This window comes from Sparus aurata, chromosome 4 (genome assembly GCF_900880675.1).
Source record: "Sparus aurata chromosome 4, fSpaAur1.1, whole genome shotgun sequence".
Lineage (NCBI taxonomy): Eukaryota > Metazoa > Chordata > Actinopteri > Spariformes > Sparidae > Sparus > Sparus aurata.
In genome coordinates, this window is record NC_044190.1 from 9,168,746 (window position 1) to 9,191,471 (window position 22,726).

At 42.2% G+C, this 22,726-nt stretch overlaps 2 protein-coding genes across 3 annotated transcripts; one reads left to right on the top strand and one right to left on the bottom strand.

The window, feature by feature from the left end:
* Positions 1-366: 366 nt before the first annotated feature.
* On the top strand, positions 367-6,874 carry LOC115580015 (uncharacterized). The gene is made up of 7 exons (XM_030413830.1): positions 367-1,861; positions 3,966-4,178; positions 4,268-4,463; positions 4,550-4,771; positions 4,893-5,035; positions 6,183-6,318; positions 6,540-6,874. The coding sequence occupies exons 1-7, from the start codon at positions 663-665 to the stop codon at positions 6,726-6,728; spliced, it is 2,298 nt and encodes a 765-aa protein (XP_030269690.1). The 5' UTR covers positions 367-662; the 3' UTR covers positions 6,729-6,874.
* A 658-nt stretch (positions 6,875-7,532) lies between these two features.
* usp8 (ubiquitin specific peptidase 8) lies at positions 7,533-22,360 on the bottom strand. Of its 2 annotated transcripts, none has more exons than XM_030414767.1 (19): positions 22,229-22,360; positions 20,910-21,084; positions 20,484-20,628; positions 20,269-20,354; positions 20,042-20,174; positions 19,390-19,432; positions 19,109-19,280; positions 18,773-18,935; positions 17,940-18,081; positions 16,451-16,737; positions 15,865-16,362; positions 14,685-14,759; positions 14,244-14,542; positions 13,906-14,124; positions 13,607-13,817; positions 10,279-10,515; positions 9,985-10,127; positions 9,652-9,784; positions 7,533-9,071 (listed from the first exon to the last, which is right to left on the bottom strand). In XM_030414767.1, the coding sequence occupies exons 2-19, from the start codon at positions 21,011-21,013 to the stop codon at positions 8,913-8,915; spliced, it is 3,249 nt and encodes a 1,082-aa protein (XP_030270627.1). In that variant the 5' UTR covers positions 21,014-21,084; positions 22,229-22,360; the 3' UTR covers positions 7,533-8,912. The 2 variants fall into 2 exon arrangements, with proteins under 2 accessions (XP_030270627.1, XP_030270628.1); XM_030414768.1 differs by having other exon boundaries at positions 20,910-21,091; positions 22,229-22,334.
* Positions 22,361-22,726: the final 366 nt, after the last annotated feature.

The following is a 22,726-nucleotide window of genomic DNA, read 5'->3' on the forward strand; positions in this document are numbered from 1 at the left end:
ATTTAGGTCAGAGTTAGAAAATGGATCACCAGGAACAAAAAATGTCTTGCCTTGTTTCTCAGGGCTTCTGTAGTAAACACTGCAGATGTTAGAGAAGATAAAGAATGCTATTTATTATTGCAAAAACAATTGCTACATAGGAGTTAGCTTAAAAATCTCCACCTAATGGAGTGTGTGAAAGATTGTCTAAACCTCAATGAATTACTGATATTTACACTATGAAGAAAACTGAAAGCATAATGTTCCCATTAGCTTCTAAGTGGTGTTTTAAATGTAAAGCCGAACCCTTAAATCCCTCACAGGAGGACAAAAACGTGTCATGAGAGCTGCTCCTTGATCGAGTTTTGTGTTTGTGGGTTGCCAAGACACAGTTGTCTGGCTGCAGCGGATGCCTGGTGATTTACCTCAACAGCCGAGTCTCATGAGTGTCAGAGTGTTTCACCTGAGAGCAGATCTGCACACACACATGCAAACATGTATGTTACACGCAGCCCGTCAGACACCAGATAGGATATGAGGCACACCTCGATGAACACTGCGTTTTCTGTCTATTCACCTTCTCGTTGTGTCATCAAACAAAACGGACGACAAGGAGGAATTTCAGTTGAGGTGTTAGTGGTTGCAGTCGGTTTTTAGGATGACTTGATCTTAGAGAGACTGAGATGAAGGCCAAGGCTTTGTCAGTGAAGGAGTGCACATGGATGTCAGAGGAGTGCCACCTGCTGGGTGAGCTCCATGGAGACTCTCAGAGGGATGGTCTGTGTTTACCCAACATCTTCAGGTCCAAAAAGGTGAGGCCGCTCACCAGGACTCAGACCGGACCCGCCTACCAGGTGTACCACACGGCCAGAGAGCTCCTGCTGGAAGTGCTGGACCGAGGAGCCGTCCGGGAGCTGATCAGGAGAGCTGCTGGTGTGAAGGCTGGAGCGAACCATCAGAGCAGAGAGCAGGGAGCAGATCTCTCTGAGGGGGAGTATGCTGAGGCGTTAGCGTGGTTCTCTATCGTCCTGCAGAGCGGCCTGACTGTAGGAGAGAGCAGCAGCTTTGGCTCTGAGCTGACTTTCAGACTGGATGGGTGGCAGGGCGTCCTGAAGAGGAACAGCTTCCAGACCAGCCTGCTGTCTCTGACCAGGCTGGAGGATGGAGACAAGCTGGAGGCGCTCTCTGCTTTCTGCAGCCACATCACCAGGCGCTACCAGGCTTTGTACACACCTGGTCACAACCTGGCCGTGAAGAAATACAGTCTGTCCTACCAGCAGGGTCCTTGCTCTCTTCATCTCGCCCTCCTCTGTGACACGAGCTCTGGGTTCATCTGTAACATGTATCTGTACTGTCCAGAGCAGCTCCAGAGGCAGAGCAGGAGGCCTGTGGTGGAGCAGGTGGTCAGATACCTGCTGGGACCTTTCTACAGACAGAGGCCCCTGGTTCAGCTGGACAGCTCTGCGTGGATGGAGGGCAGACTCTCAGACGTCTGCTCTGGCTTAGGGGTCAGTATTGATTTTGTTCCACTGCTCAATGACCCGACATCGTCTCCGGTCGGACCACATCAGCAGCAAACATCCGAGGGTTCACCGTCTCATCTCCAGGGCTGGACCGGACCTGCTCTGTTTCCTGTGTCAGACCTGAAAGGATCAGAGGTAGACTTGTTCCTCCCAGGCCTCTGGGGGACGCTACACATCATCTGCATCAACACATTCGTGCTCCACACGCTGCAGATCCAGGGCTCAGACAGGCAGGTCCACCTGACTGAGTTCACCAGGGCTCTGGCCTCTCAGCTGGCTGTGGACAGCAGCATCACCGTGCCGGTTCTGCCACCACTGGACAGCACTTCGTACCAAGAGACGAGGTCTTCTAAGAGAAGGTTAGTGTTGCAGTTTGTTCTAGTGTTTCAGTTTGAGCTAAATATAACCTCACAGTACTGGACTTCTGAAGAAACAACAAATCAAACAGCAACCAGTCAAACAGAAGCAGATGTACGCTGATGACTTTCTACTTTTGGAAGTTTGGTTTAATCTCTAAAAATATATCAAGGCTCCCATTTGGTTGTTTTCTTTGCAACTTCAGCTTAATTCATTTCTAATATGACTGTTCGGGTTCATCTGCAACAAACTGAGCAAGAAACGTGTCATTAATCTCCGTTAAGTTTAGATTTCAGCTCAGAGGCCAAAGGGTACAAAAAGACAACAACCACCCACCACAGTCTGCTCACCCTGCTGCCGTCTGACAAAAGATACAGAAGTGTCTGCTGCCCTACCAGCAGACCACAGAGCAGCTTCATGACCCCACTGTCTAAAACAGATGTGAGAAAGGACTGAAACTCTATTTTGTTTTTAAAACCTTTGACCTATACTGAAAATATCACATAATATCTTAAAAATAGAAATGCACTGCCTCTGGGTTACGCTGGTCCTGGATACAGCTTCTGTTTTCTGCTATCCTGGTTTTTAATGCTCTTTGAGTTTTTCATACATATGTTAACCACATAAATGTGAGGTAAATACCCTCCTACGTTTTTACATTTTCCCCTCGCAGACACCCGAGGTCTTAATCATTGATCACAAGATCAAACAATTTCTCTAAAATCATTATCTGAATGTTACAGTGATTCAGCTTTGTAACTATGGGCCTACCTTCTACATGTTTGTGAGAATGGGAGAACATTGAGCCCGATACTGGACATGACTTTATAGTTTTGCCCTCTCCTCCTTCCATTTCAAGATTTCTGCAGATGCAGGTATTTGGTGAATTTCACTCATGGGATGATGCATTTGATGTAAAACATATGTTTGGTTGATGTTTTGATATATGGCGCTGCATTTTTGGAATTCATTTGTTCTGTGGGAATTTTTCCTACTTTAGCTGATTATCAAGTTGCTGGATGTTTTTGGGATGATTATCCACACGCGCCATGATTGAGCTTGAGGGCCTGTTGGCCTGAAACAGTCTGACCTGATGATTTGAGTGAGCGTGCAGGCTTTACCTTCTGTAAAGAGACTTCTCTGCAGAGACTGTTGATATTTTTAAGGGAAGGTTAAAGACACACCTTTTTAATCAGGCTTTTAACTAATATTTTAAATTCTTATTCCATTCTTATGTGGTTCTATCGTATTTTATGTTGTTCCTTCTATCTTGTTTTTTTTTTAAAGATGATTTTAATCTTAAATAATTGTATTTGTTTTATTTATCTTCGGTACTATTTTTATTTATTATCTCACGTAATTTTATCCTTTTAACTGTTCACTCCATTTACTTATCTTTTGTCAGGGTTTTTATCCTATCTTATGTCTTTAGTTTTTAAGGTTTAACTCCAGAGTTTCCTCAGGGGGGTCCTCCACACTGGGAGCTGTGTCTGGGCTGCTGCTGGGGGTGCTGTCCTTGGGTCCCCTCGGCCCGGCCAGCTGTTGTCTGTCAGGGTCGGGGGGCCTGGGCACTGGTGCCCCCCGTGGCACAGCCTGTGACTCCTCCCAGTGTGGACGGCCCCAAAGACGCCGCTTCCTCAAACCTCAGTGCCTTGCCATGTCTCCCTATTGCCAGTAGTAAGAGTGTGCAGGTGTGTGTGTGTGTATGTGTGTATGTGTGTGTATGTATTATGGAGGGTGGGAGGGAGGGGCTTTCTTTATTATTGTTCTATCTTTCTTGTGTAAAGCACTTTGTGCTACACGCCCGTGTATGAAAAGTGCTCTATAAATAAAGTTGATTTGATTTGATTTGTTCAGTCTATAGAGGAGAAAAGAAACCCGAAAATATTCACATTTAAGAAGCTGGAATCTTATTTTTTCTGAAAAATAACTCAAACCAGTTAATAGATTATCAAAATAGATTTATTTAAATTTACAATGTTAATTGTTTCAGCTTTAAACTGAGCTACTGAGCATCAGAAAACATATTTCAAGGTTTTAACATTGTGACTTTAAAGAATTTGAAGTCAGGACGGTTTCAGTTCTGTGCTGTCTCTGGTCTTGCAGGACGAACATGTCCAGCTGTCATCAGCTGAGGGAAAATGACCAGCGAGCCTTCAGCTCTGCAGTGAGGCTGCACAGGTGGAACAGACCCGGAGTGTGCGGTCTGGACAACACAGGAAACTCCTGCTACTTAAATGCTGTGTTACAGTGTCTGTGCTCCACTGTGCCCCTCGTCGAGCATCTCCTCAGTCAGGACACTCGCAAAGAGCTGGAGAGGTAACACCACCCACCACTGCCCCCGCCACCACCCTCCTCTTTCTGCCTCACCTGAGGGTTGACAGTCATGTTTTCCTCTGCTCATGCAGGTCTAAGTGCCGTGTGGCCGAGGTGTTTGTGCGCCTGCTGGAGAAGATGTGGATGGGGAGCAGCTCCAGCTGTGCTCCTGTGGAGGCCCGGTCTGTGCTCTGCTCCATCCTCCCACAGTTCAACAACTATGCCCAGCAAGACGCCCAGGAACTGCTGCTTTACCTGCTCAACGCACTCCACGACGACCTCAGAAAGGTGCACCAATCACACCACATACCTCTCTGTGGCTGATCACTAGACCTACAGGATGATGTGAATCTGTGTGTGTGTGTGTTTTCAAGGTTGCAAAGCGTCAGCTGCACTCCTCGATACGGCAGCCGAGAAAAGACCAGAACAGAAACTGCTCCACTGCAGCGGAGTCCACCATCGTCTCGCATCTGTTTGAGGGCCAGCTGAGCTACATGACCGTCTGCATGCACTGTGACCAGCAGGCACACAGCACGCAGTCCTTCACCGTCCTGTCACTGCCCATCCCTGCAGACATCATCAAGTGCTCCATTCAGGTACCCTCCTTACAGCTGGGAAACACCGTCCAGACTGTTCACAGGTCCTATTTTAGGTGCTGGTTGTCGTCTTGTCCTTATTATTCATGTTTTCTCACAGTTCTGTCTCTACGTTGTGCAGGACTGCCTGTCACTGTTCTTCGAGCAGACTGTGCTGACGGGAGGAGAGCAGATGTTGTGTTCGGTGTGTGAGCTGAGGAGAGAATCTACAGTCCTCACCTGTCTGGACAAACCTCCAGAGGTCCTCATGTTGCACCTCAAACGGTGGGTAGAAACCAGCGCTTCATACGCAAGTTTAATTAATGAGTGCACAAAATGTAAAACTATTGAAGACTTTAATCAGCATTAACAAAATAATCTCAACTAAAGGTCACATGATCCTCACAAGCAGACAAACTTTGTCCAGCTGGTACAGAATTTAAGTTTTTTCAGAGCAGTTTTTTTATGCACCTTTACGTTTGTGTAGGTTGAAGTCTCTATTTCTCTCTTGTCAAAACGTTGTGTTTATGCACTGGTTGGCTCTTATGTACAAACAACACTTGGTTAGGGTTGGGAAACCATCATAGTTCGGCTTAAAATACCTCAAAAATAGCTGGTTTTGTCACCACAAGAACAACTGGAAATGTCCCCAGGTGTCCTGAAACATATCCAGTGGTGGGACTCCAGCTGTGGTAGCATCACCACCATCCCCTCCACCTCCTGATGTGAAAGGAGGCTAATAAGCATATAATGTGAACCTGATATATGGATAGGGTATAGTATAGAGCTAGTGGGCTATAACTCACAGATGTCACCATGAAACTTCCCAAACTGAGAACTTCAATTCGGACAATATTTTTTTTAAAGTTTTTATATGTTTGAATAGAAAGATGCAAATGTTGGCTGTCTAACTTAATGTTTAATGAACTGAAATCTGAACTAAACTAAACATCTTAAATGTGATTTTTGGACATTTTCTTTTCAGTGGGCTGAAAGGAAACAACAGGAAGAAATTTTAGTCAAAAACTTCATTCTCACCTTCTGGCATACACCATCTGTGTATCATCTGGTTAATGAGAGCGGTTAAAGAAGAACTGCCACACACAACGACACAAAGAGACAGTCTATAAATACTAAAAAATAATAATAATAATAATAATAATGATAAATAGGTGAAATCCTAATTATGGATGGACATATACAAATATATAACATAATAGTTATGGGCCAATAAAAAGGTAACCTAGTGCCCCGAGAGTGTCTTTATATTGTGTCAATTCAAGAAGAGCATTCTTTATGCATCAACGTGAGTTATATATTCTGTTATGAAGTGCTACTTTGCCTAAATAACCTGCTATATCCTGGACGGCTCATGTTGACAGTATCATTAATAATATCTTCTTAAATCAATGTGATTGGTCCTCCCCTGCAGGTTTGGCTGTAAGGGGAAGAACCAGGTGAAACTGAGGACTAATGTTTCGTTCTCCATGAAGCTCAATCTCTCCCCGTTTCTATCCAGCTCGGTACAGAACACCTCATATTCTTCATACTGCCTGTACGCTGTCGTGGTGAGTAAACACAACCAAATATATATTCATTTCACTATAAACTATGAAATATATTTTGCCCACAAACAGTAAATTGTATCAGCCTTTAATGGCAGATGACTTATAGGAACCCTGTGTGGATCAAGACTGGTGTCTTCGTTACCGTAGAACGTTTGTTTCTCAACTTTTCTGTCCCAGGCTTTTTGGGCTCTGGGTTTAAACTGATCTCTTTCCTCCTCTAGAACCACACAGGTAATCTGAACATGGGTCACTACACGGCTCTCTGCCATAACGCCCTGACCCGGACGTGGCACTGTTTTGACGACTCAGCGGTCAGAGAGGTACAGGACAGCCTTGTGCAGTCTCCAAACAGCTACATGCTGCTCTACAGCCGCAAGCCGTTTCAAAAGCCAAAGATCAGCGGACTCTGATCAGCCCGGCTGGAGTTCAACTTCCTTTTTATCTCTTTGATTTGATACATTTCGAGACCTTTTTAACGGCGAGTCCGACATCAGTGGAGTAATCTTTGAAAGTTATAAGTTATAATCTTTAAATAAATGTAAAGATCCAGCACTGACTTGTTTGTCATTATTATAGCAGCTGTTTGTGTGTAATGTTAAAACACCATATTGTCTCTGTAGCAGATATACAGTGCACAACTAACGTTTTAATTTTTAATTTTTAAAATTAAAGATTAAAATTGAGAATGTAACTGTTAAAAAATGTTTAAAATGCTCATCGCAAATATCCCAAAGTGACATCTTGACATTGCTTCTTTGTCAAAAACAATCCAAAACCTAAAAACATTTACTGTCATACAAGTCAAAGAAAAGCATCAAATCCTCACATTTAAGAGCTGGAACCAGCAAATGTTTGACATTTTTGCTTCAAAATAAATCAATTTTACACTAGAGCTGCAACGATGACGAATCAGTCGTTGATTGTCAGCTACTTTGATGACTGATTAATTAGTTTGTGGGATTTATTTTTTAAGGAAATCTCTCTTAAAAAAGGGAATACTTTCTGGTTTCTTTGCTCCTCTTTGACAGTAAACTGAATATGTATGGGTTTCGAAAACACTGATCGATATTTGTCCCCAATTTGTCACCACATTTCACAGACCAAACAACTGATCAATTAATCAAGAAAATAATCAACAGATGAATTAACAATGAAAGTAATTGTTTTAACAGCCCTGTAGCTGATTCATCCACAAACATTCAGACATAAGCACATTCATTTGAAGCAGTTTTAATAAATAGTCATATGAGTCGTTTGAGGTTAATATAATCGTTATATCTGAAACAAATCTTTTTTTTTTTTTTTTAAAGAGCATTAAGAAATAAAATCAACATGTACAAGTATAAAGAAAACAGATTATGATCTCATGCCAGGCCATAAAACTGTACTCCTGCCACCTCACATCTCCATGGTCCATTCAGAAACAAACATTACCAGTAGACTTTGTGCTGGCTCTTGTCAGTCTGTGGGTCAGTCAGCAAGTCAGGCAGCAAATGTCGACACTAACGCACTCGTGGAAGTGATTAAGGTCAATTTCACAGATCTTCATATTCTCCCGGGTCTGAACACAGAAACCAAATTAATCAGATCACAGTTCCCTCAAAACCAGCCGAGAAGGAAGTTATCCCAGTCATTTTTCCTCTATATAGTTTTTGGGTTTGAGTATAAGAATGTAAAGAGTTAAGCACGTTTAACAGAGTGAATTCAACAACAATCTTTATAGAAGCAGGTTCTGTTATCGGCTGAACGGAGTGCGACGGACAAGATCTCAGCATCCGTCTCGTCTTAAAGCTTTCTGAGTCGAGTGTTCACATCTGCTGTTCAACACGTGTTCTACAGAAACAACTTAGACTGATTGCATATTGTGTAAGTGCAAGAATGTGGCTAATATGAACAATCTCAATTCTATCTTTAGAAAGAATGCAAAAAATCAACAGTCACAGTCTCTTCCATCCATTGTGAGATCATGTTAAATATTAGAAGGCTATAGAGATTAAACCCCTAGAACTTGTGGATGATTATGATGATGCTATGATGGCTGCTACTTTCAGGAAAAGAAGAAAACAGAATAATTTGGTCACTTAACAGATAAACACCTTGTCCTCGAGTATTTACATGTTTCAATGTGCAACATCAGCATTGGTAAGTATGTACATGGCGTCTAACTGTTAACCCTTGTGTTCACACAGTACGAGAAAAGCTGTTCTGCGATACGGCAACAGAAAAGACAGTGAAGAGCGTCTGAGCCAGCTGTCAGCCCTACAACACAACCATCGAGGTCTAGAAATCAGAGTAGAAGTAAATCATAGTCTCTAGATTAATCAGTAATACGACAGACGGCAGGTTTTAGGTATAGTGTCCTCTAGTAGCTGAAGCATCGCACAGTGTGCCCGCGCCTTCCTCCGACACGCGACAGACGGACTCTCACAGCCAATCGCTCCAGAACGTCCTCACGTGCAAAAACACGACTAGTTAACCCGCGACTACGTGCGCCAGGTCCTCTGAGCTGTGATTTTTAAAAGAAAAAAGAAACCTCTAGGCTTGAGCGTCGCCGCCCCTGGTGGAGTGTTCCCTCTTGGTGTCCCACAGCTCCATCACAGGGTGGAGTAGAACAGGATGTAGGCCGCCGAGGACTTGACGGAGGAGGTGGAGATTTCGGACACCTCGTGGTCATCGAACTTGTACCAGCGCTGTTTTTGGCTGTTCTTACAGTAGGCTGTGTAATGGCCGCCGTCCAAACCGCCGTAGTGGTTCTGAGGGCAGAGAAGAAGAAGGTTACAGCTCGTTTCATCAGCTAGATCAGAATTATAGAGTCGAATTCAAACATTTACTTTGGAGGTAACTTTATCATCACATATGAACAGTTTCTAAGGCTGAGAGATATGGCCTTAAAATAATATCTTAAAATGTTTCATCTACATCGTGATACACTTTTAAAAACATCAAAATCACAATATTTTTGACCAAATACCCCAATTTCAATATTGCAACAATTACAATAAGATCAATAGTCATCAGTAATGTGGATATAATGACGAAGTGGGTAAAGACAAGTACTTGAACAAGTAGAACAGAAAATAACATCACTTTACTGATATGCAGCTTTAAAGACCATTAATGGACTGGCGGCTTTATGAAAGATATAGAAGATTTAAGTACATCAGTATATTCATTTTGTTGTGTTTTTTTATGTTTGTTGCGTACTCTATAAATCACAGTCTTCACCTCTCCTGTAACATGCTTTTATTTGTACTGTTCATGGGTGCACAAATAAATAAAACACATAAAATAGAAAACACACTTGACACAAGATTTAATTTCACTTCTACTTACAGAAACTCCATAAAGGCTGTATCTCTTCAGGTTCTGTTTGGGTCCAATGACGTACTGGGACAGGTCCAGATTATCTAAAGAGAAGTCGACGGACGTCTGCAGCTTCTGCTTCCATCGGCCCTCATAGGAGAATCTGTAGGAATAAAAAAAAAAATCCAGTATGTCAGCGAGCAAAGAAAATGCCAGATTTTTTAAATTCTTGGATATATTTCAAGTTCTTAATCTTATTTCCCAAACAATGAAAGTGGACATTGGAAATTCTGTTTAAAATACAGTTTTAATGAAAGTGAAAAGGCACTTTTGCATCATATTTACGCAAACAGCACTACAGACCGTTTTAAGTGCACCAGGACGATGGGTGGAACCTTCCAGATCTCCAGCTTCTTGGTGGAATCTCTGTGGGCCTTACAGTGTCTGCAGAACACCTTATTGTTGTCGGTCAGCTTCTCCTCCTTTGAGAACAGTCTCAGACAATCCTGCCAAGAATTAACAAACATTTTAACTACCAATCCTCTGCTGTCCCTTCATCAAACTTAATTATGTAAACTGTTTTCGCTGCCCTCCACAACAGTGTAGAAGACTCAAAGGATGTTTTTACTATGATTCACATGTTCACATTTGACCGACCTGCAGGGAACACTTGCTGGTGGAGGCCAGAGGCAGCGACAGGTACATGAAGGTCTCAAAAGTCCGTGACTTGCGGTGGCAGGTCAGACACTGCAGTGTGGACTTGAACTGGCCCTGGAACAGCGCTACGATGATGGACTCGTTCAGCATCTTGTGTTTGCTCCAGGCCAGGTCGGCTGCTGTCTGATCATCCAGGTGGTCGTTCTCCTCCTCTTTGTACCTCTTCCTGTTGTCCGCCTGAAGCCAGAGACAGAGAGATAACATGATGGCACACAGGAAACAGTTAAGGTGTTCGCAAGAAAAAAAAAAACCTGCTTTATGATCTCTTAAAGCTCAATTTAATGATTGCAGTTTAGAACTACAGACTGAATTCTAAACTTCACATTTCTAAATTAGCATGCAGTAGAACAAGTTCACTCTCATTATGAAGGCAGGAAGATATGAAAGGCAGGTTAACACTTGCTAATTAATATCTCGTCAATGAATCTGACTGATTTATCAATTAGCCAGGAGAGACAGAGAGGACTGGGGCAGGGCCAGCCTATAGCAGTCAGGTCTGAACGTCACACAGGAAGGATGTGATGAGATGGAGAGCGTCATGAGGAGTGCACATCATCAGTTCTTAGATCCTAATCAGCATCTCGTCCTTTAAATTTGAAAATGCGAATTGCTTGTTGTTGTGAGTGTAATACTTTGACTCAACCCCAGATGGAGACAGAATCGCAGCATCTACAAACTGCCTGTTCTTCTGAGAACAAGCTTCTCTGACAGCTTAAAGCTCAACTCTAGCCACTGATAAGCCTGTCTAGCGTCATGGGACCTAAAAAATACAGAAAGGTCATTACGTCACTGATTCTTGCTTTGGTGCCAGACTGTGGTGTCAGTTGTAATGAAGTCTTAATGGCAGAAAAAGAAATAACACACTTCAGAGAGTAGGTTAACCACTGACTTTGTTTTCCAAATGATTGACAGGTCTGATAATGGGGCAGCTCCAAGCATATATCGCTGGTGAGGCTGCAGTCACACTGCGAACAACTGTGCAAACCTTTCCTAACGAAACTGGAGGACAAACAACATGTCGAAACATAAAAAATCTGTGGTTAATCTGCTCTCTGAAGTGTGTTCTTTCATTTTCTCGAGGCATTTCGTCATCAGAAGTCATACAATGTACATGTTGGGTTTTAGTGTTAGTCCATGCATCTCCCATAGACTTCAATACAGCTTCATGGCCAACTACAAGACAACTTTCCCTCCTTTCAGACCAGCATGACTCCCTAAATACTCTGTATTTCATCAGGCACCTCACATCCTGCGTCACAAGCGGTGCTGCGTGCCTGACATTAAGTGTCTTATCACATGTAACTTCAGAGATGATTTTGTTTTTTGTGATCATCACTTTTCCTGTCACATGTGAATCCCAAAGTCAACACTGATATGTCACTCTGATCCAGACCATGATCTTTTCCAAAACCTAACCAAGAGGTTTCACTGCGTAACCCTGACCAAACTACGAGTGAAAACATCCATAAAAAAACACTCTTATCGCACATCATATAAAAGACATATGCATGATCCACACGGCCAAGTTGCCTTACTAAAACATCTCTTTAAAGTTTAAACCACCTAAAAGTTCCCACAAGGCAGAATATCACCTCACATGCTCATACAATTATTGAAAAAAATAAAGGGTGCACTCAGAGCACAGGCTGAGGCGGTCACTGAGCTCGCTGAAGTTTGCACTGCTTCTTCCTGCCAAACCACAGCCATCCGGGTGGAACACCGAGTTCTTAGTGAGAACTGACCAAAACACACCTGTCTGCTCCGAGCACAGCCACCCTCGCTCTCGTTCAGTCAGCCACACAAACACGACGCACTGCCCTCTTCCTAAAGGTGCTACGCTACTATCATTAGCAATATAAACCAAGCTCAGTTTAGATTCCAATGTATTGTCATACGTCATCTTTCCATTGTAGCAACAGCATACATTTTTTAAAGTAGAATACAAAATCATTATAAGTTATTCATCAAAAAATATTTGGCAAATAGTGTGGCTCATCATCACTGGTAGGAAATGACTCAGAAAATAAGAAATACCATCAAGATGCCACAATACACTGGAGTGGGGCTTTAACGATTGCATTTAACAGGAAAAACAATCAAGTTTTTGGTGTTTTAGAGAGTTTAGAAATAATAATAATACTGTATATGAACTCATCAAGGATGTCAAGATTTTGACTCTAAATCAAAAAATGATCAAAATGAGCCATCAGGTTATCATCAAATTCCAAAACATGATCAGTGACTGACTGTCCTATAAACTGGTTTGTACTAGAGTTAACTCAGACAGTGTCACAGATCTTCCCTTTTTGTCCTTTTTTCAGAGATCCTGTATTGATTTGTTCAGAGAAGAAGGTTCACTCTGGACACATTTTGACAATCAGAACTTTCTGACAAACTGAATTTCTACCCTTTGTGGTTTACTGTTGAATGCAACACAATAAAATGGAGTAAATGGTGGGTATGTAGCCTTTGACTCATTTCAAATACCATTTGAACTTGCCTACCCTACCCTGCAAAAAGCACCAGGATAAAGTCAAGCTGCTGTTGTAGAAATCTTTTGAAGAAGTTGTTGAAAATGTTCTCAGTTGTTAGGACGCAAAACTAATGATCTGCTGATCTTAAATCCATATGCAATAATCTAACAATCGCATAGCATAAGTGTTGAATTATGTTTCTTTTATAGAATCAAATTGTGACCTGAAATTAAAAAAGTCAACTTCAATTACAGATTCAGAGCATCTTGACACCCCTAATAAGCTATGAAATTATTTTTTTTCGGCCAATTCACTTCGTCCTCTCCCCCATTCAAATGCACATGAAGCCAGGAAAAATCAGTTGATACAGGCAATGAGGCATGTCTTGGGTCTACATGCACAGAGAGGTTCTGACGGAGCATCAGACCAGACAGATGCAGACACGCCACACTCACACTGCTGCAGGAGGACCAAGGACACACAGCTATTTACTTACTCTCTAATTTCATCAAAATGAAACCCGGTGAAAAAAAAAACAGAAAGAAGGAAAATGATAAAAGACTAAGTTTTTATTCTGAACAGACAAATGTGCAACAACATACAGGGGCAATAGATGGCAAGCCTCAGAAAGCCGTGGTTGAAAGGAATAAATAACTTATTTATTCACTCAATATTGAATTCATGGTGAGCATATTTAGATGTAAATGTTTCTCTCTTGCTCCTAGCAGATATCCAAAAATGTTAATACTTTATTTATGTCACACTGGTGGTTGTGAATGACGTGTGTGCACTACCTTGTTGAGGTCCTCGTGGAGCCCATCCATGAGGAACAGCAGCAGCTCCTGGGAGTCCTGCTGGTCGTAGCCAGCAAACTGCTCGTTGATCTTGCCTATGGTGATCTTGAAGTCCCGCGGGCTGATGCACTTGTACAGCCCGGCCCACAGGGCTTTCATGATGACGCCAAACTCCTCCGCCACCTCCCCTTTATGGCCAAGGATGTTGTATCTGACGGAGGAGGGGAAGAACAGAGACAGATGAGAATCACTTGTCTCATACCTGAAACTTTACGGTTAATTCGAGTCATTTATCTTACCTGTTGATGTCCTCCATGTAGTAATTGTTGTTGAAGTACTCCGCCATGCCGGTGCTGTTACACAGACATTGCAGGATGGAGTTCATGTAGCATGTGTTTCCCAGGTTACGGAGGCCAGTCAGTGATGCACCCAGACCTCCAAACGCAGGATTCAGGTTGCGAATTTTGGCAGCTGACGGCCGTGCAATCTCCACTTTAGAATAGACTTTGGTGGCTGGTCTGGAGGGCAGAGGAGCACGGTGAGAGAACACCAGACTAAAGGAATATAGTGCAGCTAGACTATGACCATGTCAAAATACGTCTACACATTTCAGTAATGAAACATCTGTGCGCCTCACTTGGTGTCTCTGTTGATGGTGGGTATGACAGCAGCAGTGGTCGGGGCCGTGGCCTTCTTCTGGGCCTCCTCTCTCAGGTCCTGACTGATATCCGGGGAGGAGTATGAGCGTTTCAGTTTAGACTGCTCCCGCTCTTGTTCATGGTTGGCATCGGGTTCAGCTGGCTGCGGTGGTTTCTGTTTGACTGTCGGCGGTGTGGAGGGTGGGGTCTGGGGAACGGTGACCTCAGGAGGGTACAGGTGGACGCGATTGGTTGGGGAGTGGTAGTATCTGTAGGTCCCCGTCACTGTGTCGAGGAACTAGGGGTAAACGTAAGAAGATACTAAATATTAGGTAGGAAGTAACACTTCCTTAAATTATAAGTTATTTCCTTTAAACCTTTTTTCATTTAACTTTCATCTGCAATAACGTCACATATTTCAGGTTTAAAACATCTGGTACCTTCATCCAACCGTCTGGAAGGCCTGGTACACTCCTACCCATCTCCTCGCTTCTTGCTCTGGTCAGGGGCTCCCTCTGTCGAATAAACACACACAAACTTTAATCAAACATTCTCTAATTCATGTACTATACATCATGGTTCTGTCAAGCAGAAACTTCTTATTGGGAGATCTACTACATTGAGGTCTACAACAATGACTTGTGTCCAAGGTATGTCTTCAAATTTAACAAAATTCAGAGTTCTATCACATGACACTTTCGGTCTATCATCCGTAATTTCGGTCTATCGTGTACTCCACTGGGACTGTCAATGATGCAGCTAAACACACCTTGGTATGAATGGCTGAATGCAGTTAGCGTGATAGAGAAAGAGTGTAGGTAGAACTGTAAGGGACATGTATCTTTATTTGAACTTCTTTTTAACTCTGTAATTACACAGAATTACATTACAGAAGTGTGAAGAACTGCAGTTGCAGAAAACCAGAAGTCTCTGGGTCAAATGTGAATGACAGTTATTACAAGTATTACAATATTACACTCAATGAAAATATAAAGGGAATGCTTTTTTTTTGCTCAAAGCTTTCACAAGAGACTTTGTTAAAAAATCAGTTAGTCATTCAGCTGGTCACAATAACAGGCCACTTTAAAATGTGCTGTTTTGAAGGAGAGTGCTATACAGTGTTGTTCTTAAGAATTTGGTAGTTCACCTGACGGACCTCACAATCACAGACCATGTGTAATAACACCAGCCCAGGACCAGAAACTGCATGCTTGTCACTTAATGTAAGTCGCTTTGGACAAAAGTGTCTGCTGAATGTTAATGTAAATGTCATCCTCACCTGGCTCTTAACCTGACTGCAGTTTGTTTTTGTAGCTGGCTTGGATGGAAAAATATTCACTCACTCAAGAGAGCAAAAACGAAAGTGTTGTATTCATAATTTTTCCTGACTCACAATTTTTCCTGACTCACAAGTTTCATTTTAGCCACAGATCTCAGACAGTAGACTTAAAGGGACTCTAAAGATAGGAACTGATCCCTGTTGTGTGATTCGTTCCACTGGATTCTTGTGTTCTTGATGCCAAAAGCACAAATGTTCAGCCTGCTTTCAACATTTTCTCTCTGCACCTTCCACTGGAAACATCCACTGTGGCGGTGACAAACTCCGACAAGAGGACTCACCTTCATTTCACTAACAATATGGTTGGGAGCCGGCGAGTCCAGAGACATACTCTTCGAGGGTGTGTCAGAGCTCTGCTCCTTTCCCCTCCTCTCTTTCTCCTCCCACACCCTGTTCCCTTTATCCTCCTCTTCTTCTGCCTTCTGCCTCTCGAGCTTCTTCTTGTCCTGATGTCCTTTCTCTTCCTCCTCACTCTCCTCCCTTTCTTGCCTCTCCTTCAACTCCTTCTCCTTCTGTTCCCTCTCCCGTCTCTCCTCCTCCAAACGGCGCTCCTGGTTTCGTTTCTCCTGCTCTAGCTTCGCCTTCTCCATCACTGCCACCGCCTCAGAGTGGATCTGACTCTGTTCTTCTTTAGACAGAGAGGAGTTGGAGGGGAAGGATGGTTTGACTGAGCGATCGGGGACAACAGGGCCGTTCTGGGGCGAGTCCTTCGCTGACCCGTTCAGGCTGGGTTTCGGCTCGTCTGTCACCCGGACAGAGGGTTTCTTGGTACGATCAAACTGGGAAAGAGGATAAAGCAGACCATGTTTAGACACACTTATTCCTCAATGTTTTCTATTCTATTATTTATCAGGGTAGATACATTACCTGTGGGAAGGTCTTGGCTGGTACAGGTGACTGGCTGGATGCTCCCGCTGCAGGTCCCTTCTTGCTCGGGTCAAGCCCAGAATTTGTGGAGGCTGTGACGGGGAAATCGACGGTGTCTGGGACCTTGTAATCAACCATGGAAGTCTTAGATGATGGGGGCTCTGCTGGTGCAACCCCGTTCATCAGCACAGGGGCAGAGGCTTCCTGAGGCTCAGGTGTGACCGCAGGCTCTGGGGGAGGTGGGGTCGGAGGCTTTGGTTCCTCGAGGGACGGGTAGCTGAAGTTCACTGTTGAAAAAATACCATAATATAATAGCAATCTTTCTTAGAAGCAACACTAAAAGGTTCATGTGTAATACATGATGAACGTTTTTAATGATTTTCTGTTGTTGTTTTCAACCTCATCTCACTGGACTTAAAGGGACAGTACGCCCCAACAACAAAATTAATTATTTAAGCATCCAGATGATCTGTTTTGGTGTGAGCTGCTAAATTTGAGGGATATTGCCTGTAGAGAATTCTGCTCTCTCTGAATATGATAGAACCAGATGGTGCTCGGCTTGTGATGTTCAAAGCACCAAGAAAATACATTTGATTACCTCAACAACAATATCCTTTTCCAAAAGTCATGACCCAGTAAGTCAAGATAATCCAAAGACCTTGTTGTGACAACTATTAAACAGGCATAGTTTTCCATTTAGCTCCATTTTATCTGAGAGAAGGCAGACGTTCTACAGCCGACATCTCCAAAACTTGGTAACTCCCACCAAAACCATCTAGATCAGTGGTGCCCAAACTTGTTCTCTAGAGGGCCAAAACTAAAACTTGAGGTTGTGCTATTGGCCAAAAGCAAAAACATAATGTATTGTATGTTGTGATGCAAAAACTGTGCTAGAATCTGATGTTCTCTAAAGTGAAAGACTCATTGTGCAAAGTGCCATTTTGACGACATGCTCAGATTATGAAAAATCTTAAATAATTTCGGATATCATATATTTCAACAGCATTTTTACCTTAAAAAATAAACAATGGTATAAACCCATTTGTCTTATAATTGTTGAAAATGTAAAACATTGGCATTGACAGTTGGTTTGGGCATCCCTGATGGATATGTAGCACTACAGGTAAGAGAAAAAAGTATGTACAGACTGTCTCTTTAACATAAGTCCTGACACTGCTACTGGTGAGGAATGCAGGGGAGCTGCAATAACTGGTCATGAAGTGCTGCATTGTTAATGTAGGAACATCTACATTCAGGTGAGGCACCAACATGCGCCTTGGAGACTAGTGTGTGTATTTAAAACCTTTGAACACAGTTCAGAAGCATAAAATGTCGGATACAAGGTGCAGAAATAGATTCAGTGTTCCCACTTTGTTTGACTAATTAATTCATTTGCTTTCATCATCTTATGAAATAATACAAGAGAAGCTGCATTAACACAAGCCCTGGTATTAAATGAAAGCATGCGAGCGGAGCTGCTGATACTCACACTGAGGGAGGGTGCTGATGATATTCTGTCTAGGGGCCCGAACTTTAGCGTTGGTTGTGTACATGGGGTAAAACAACAGCCAGTTCTCGTAGCCTCCCTCCAGCACCAGAGGCTCACTGCGCAGGATGGTGATGCTGTCCCACTGTGGAGTGTGCAAACACATTGTTGTACATCACGGAAAATTCTACTGTTGTTATTGACACTCTAAAGTCATTTTCGCACTGGACTAGAATTACCTGGAGACCTCTAGTAATTTATAATAATGTGGAAGAGGTCTATGATTTTAATCCTGTGTTTATCTGCACTGTCTGTCATTTGTTAAACAGAAATTCCACTGCACATTACCCAACACATTTCACCAAACACAGAGATCGAGTGATAACATGAGTCCTGTGCAAATCGACATGTCGGTTGTTTGGGGTTGTATTTCTTTTTAAACTACTGTTTTCTGTTGTCAGAATATTGAACAAGTAAGACATTTGCTTGCAGTTCATAATATGCTGAACGACAGTCAACAGCTTTGCTGTGAGATCGGCTATACTGACGTAAATTGATGACCGGTCAGTTTAGGAACAACAAAAGGTTGTCATATTCAAGAAGAGCCAAAAAGCATATTCAACTTTATCAAAAAAAGAAAAAAAAGACTTGCAAAGGTGTATTGTCTGCTTCTAACACATGCACAAAGTGAGCAAAATAACTGTTAATATACAATTAAGGTGACTGCAGTGTTACAGACGCTTCACTTCCGAAAGCTCGTGTTAAACGAAGCCTTGACATCACACACAAGTCACACATAAGTGAGTGCACAAAGACAAACCAACACACACAGTTACCTTAAAGAGGGCGTCTTTGAGGCTCTGCAAGGTGGTGCCCAGTTTAAGGTCAGTGACAGAATTGAACCAGTCCAGCAGGACTATATAATCCACAAATCCCCGCCGCCTCCAGTGCTCTTTGGACACGTCCGGCAGCTTCGCCTCGATTTGATTCACAGTGATTCTGAAAAGTCATGACAAAATTTTCAGATCACGAGGTCAAGTTGAGGAGTTGAGATTCTTTCATTGTATGAGAGTTGATGACACAACAGAAACAGAAAAATGAAACAACAGACTCATTTGTGTTCTCATTCCCAAAACCACTTTATGTACTTTTACAGTAGAGTGCTCTCTCACCCAGGGCTGATGGCCTCCTCAGGCACAGAGATGCAGGTCTGGGCTGGGACCTGAATGTGAGACTCCTCAAAGTCCTTGTGGCTGCGGGCGTCCATGACGATTATGGTGATCGTCTGGTCCTTCATCATGTTGAAAAGTTTCTCAGCTGTGATCCCACCAGCTGGCAGCGCAGCTATCAAGGTAAATTCATCGAATCAACACAAGTAAAACAACTGTAAAACTATTCAGTATAAAAATGATAATAATAGCAGAAAATGTCTCTCTTGTGTTACTCTGCCTACCTTTTGATGTTGCATTCTTCAGTTCATTCTGTTCACCTTTTACCTGACATACAAACAGAAAACCAAATGAATGATGAAACAATCATCTGACTAATACCTCAGGATAAAATAATACCCTCACTTGTAATGTCATTTAATTATCTGCTTTTGCTCCTTCGAAGCCAACAACCACCACAAACCTGTTCACCCTGCTGCTGCCTGACGAGTCACACAGCAGTCGTACTATCAGACTTCACAGCAGCTTCTTCGCTCAAGCGATGAGACTATGCACTCCATCATAAATAATGGTTTGCTTTTATGACTTATCATTTATTGATGCAATATGTAATTGTTGTTTTGTCAGTAGCACTTCATACAACTCATGTGCTGAAGAATGACGAGTAAACAAACCTTGTACCCTGTAATTAGGCTGCTAGTGTTGCTGTTATTACTGATCTAATGTGAACCATAAACTCAAACCTCTGTAGAATCAGTAGATTCAGATGAAACCCAACCATGTAAATGGACCCAAAAACGACCCAAGTAAGTGATAAATGTTTTCCTTTAGACACACGTAGACTATACAGTATGTATCATTTGAATCAATGCCACATGTCACTGTTCTCTAATATGCAAAAACCATGACAATAAATGTGTTTTGTGACATCTTTACCTTTTTACTGTCCTTCTTGTTTGCTTTCGGAGAGCCTCGACCAGCATCTTTCTCTGTTATTTCCTCCTTTCTTTTCTTCTCCTCTTGTCTCTCCTTCTCCTCAAGCTTTTTCCGAACCTCAACTTCCTCATACCTGTTTAAAACGTAAAGATTGAAAACCCATGCCCTGATATCCTGTCTTGCAGCTTATGCATTCCATCATAAGGTGTGTAGAATGAGCCTCTCACCTGAGTTTAAGGCTTTCGGAGAGCTTCTCAGCTTCTTCAATGGCTTTCTTAAAGCTGTTTGGCCCCAGCATGGTCATGAAATAGTCCTAAGTCCATTGAAACAGAAATTAGTTACTCAGAAACAACTTCCACGAGTCAACAAGTCTTAACAATAGAAACACTACACATTTAGTCATATAATGCACAGATGTTAAGTTCACAGTTATTAACTGTACCGGTTGCTGCTTGAAGTCTGGTCTTTTCTTGATGATGTCATAAACTGTTAAATATTTCATGTACAGAACATAAGACTTCTCCTCATCTCTGTCCAGGCGGCACTCCTCTGCCGCCCTGAAGATCTTGCAGGCACTCTGAACATAGCTGCAACACAGAAAATGAGTACTTTCAGCATCGTGTGATTGCAATGTCCATAGTTCAAATCAAAATTTGACAAGAGACCTTTGTTAATACTTGATGCTAGAAAAGCAGAGACAAATGTTGTCAAACTGCTGCAGCTGGGTAGAGCCACATCGTGTAAACATGTCGTTGTTGGTATGGAAAAACAATGGGATTCCAATGATTCAGTTGATATCAATTAATATCAGCCATGAGTATGTATGCCATATTGGGTTGATACCAGTAAAGATTAAATCTGAAGTTACCTTCTGGTACTCGTCTTTTCTGGTTTAATTTCAGCCTTTTTATTGAGTTCACCCAGAGAGGTGGACAGATACAGCTCCTTGACCCCGGTGGACACGGCAGGCATCTTGGCGGTTGTGTTCAGTCAGAGGTCACGGCAGACAACCAGTCAGTGCTGAACACCAGCTCTGAACATCTCTGGAAAATGTTAGTGAGAGAAAAATAAAGTAAAACACTCTGCTTCCGAAACATTCAACAAGCTTCAAATCACATTAATTATTGAACAGATCTGAGAGGAGATGGAAATATCGATAGCTTTGAATGTAAAGTAAAAACATTTCTCTTCAGTCTGGCTTTTATGTCGTGTCTTATTTTTATGCTTTTAAATGACACTGTTTTTATCATAGCCCTATATTATTTTTATTGTATTTTTACATCCATTTTACTTGTTACTGTTCTTTTTATCATATTATATTTCAAAGAGAAATGAAACACAAACTAATTTAACGTGCTACATTCTTTTTTAAATGATTTTTATTCTTTACTTGTTATCTTAATTGTTAATTTTTTGTCATCTGAGTTTAGTCTCCTTTAAGCCATGCTATTTCAATCACTTTGAACTACATTTTAAATGTCTGAAGGTGCTTTGTAAATAAAGTTTGACGGACTGAATGACGCTAGCTAACATTGAAGAGGAGTTCCTGCTTGCTTCCGAAATATTTACTAACGTCCCAGTGAAAAAGAAAGTCAACGAACAGAGTTTTCACTTCCTGTTAGCTGTCATGTAGCATTTAAAAATGGCGAGAATAAGGATACATTAAACTGAAAACATGACACGTTGTTTATAAACTACATCTAAGATAGTTAATTAGCTGTAGCCGAATGTTGCTCTCTGTTAGCGCATTAGCCAACATTAGTTAGCTTGTGGTAGTTAGCTGGCGCAGGACATGTCAACACTGACGACAACAACATGGAATAGTTTACTAGCAAACGTTAGCCGCTAGCATGTACCTTGACTGGATCCCTTCTGGCCAGCTAACGGACATTTTGTTCAACATAGAGTATAAATCAACCACCGGTTTAATATAAACACCATTTAGCTAATCCAATGTTAACTTAGCTTTGTTACCTTCGGAGTTAGCTAGCTAGTTAGCAAGCTAGGCTGTGAGCTCACGCAGTTATGATGATCGTTGGGTTAGCTACCGTGAGCTGTTTAACTACAGCACTGGACAGTCACGGCTATAATCACACTCGGCAGTAACTAGATACCTTCTTCTAATAATTTCGATTCAAACAACGTGGCAGATTGTTTGTTCGGACAACGTTAATGTAAACAAAATACCTCTTTAAGATCCGTTGCTTCCACTTTAGCTACTTTTTTGACAGCTGATTCCTTATTCCCTGTTCCTCCTCCTGCTCCTCCTCTTCTTCGTTCAGGTTTCGCAGCAGCTCACGTCCTGATTGTCGCAGTGCTGCCACCTTCTGGAGGTAGTTTTCTGCTTCACTGACCACATTCTCAGTCCTGTCTGCTGCCTTTTTATTGGCATGTCTTGTATGTGAAGTGTTTCAGATTGTTTGCATTGTCAATAAACCTTTTGTTGTTCCTGTTGTTAGCGTTGTCATTTCATGCACTGTACTTTTAGGCTGTGTAAAGTCTACAGTGTCGATCTGATACTGGTATGTTGTCCAGATGTTGTCTGTATATAATACGTCATGCTTTGTTTTACAGTATGTCTATATTTGTGTCATCCTGTGAAAGTTTTCTCTGCACCACAATAACCTGACCATAGGATCAGTGAGTGTAGGTTCAAATGAATCCAACCATGTTAAGTTATTAAAA

Excerpts from the sequence above, each read along its gene's own strand:
- LOC115580015 (XM_030413830.1), top strand. The coding sequence starts at position 663 with ATGAAGGCCAAGGCTTTGTCAGTGAAGGAGTGCACATGGATGTCAGAG. Across the intron at positions 4,772-4,892 it reads TCATCAAGTGCTCCATTCAG|GACTGCCTGTCACTGTTCTT; the intron begins GTACCCTCCTTA and ends TACGTTGTGCAG. Across the intron at positions 5,036-6,182 it reads CTCATGTTGCACCTCAAACG|GTTTGGCTGTAAGGGGAAGA; the intron begins GTGGGTAGAAAC and ends CCTCCCCTGCAG.
- usp8 (XM_030414767.1), bottom strand. The coding sequence starts at position 21,013 with ATGCCTGCCGTGTCCACCGGGGTCAAGGAGCTGTATCTGTCCACCTCT. Across the intron at positions 20,629-20,909 it reads GAAAAGACGAGTACCAGAAG|CTATGTTCAGAGTGCCTGCA; the intron begins GTAACTTCAGAT and ends TCTGTGTTGCAG. Across the intron at positions 19,281-19,389 it reads GAAGAATGCAACATCAAAAG|CTGCGCTGCCAGCTGGTGGG; the intron begins GTAGGCAGAGTA and ends TTACCTTGATAG.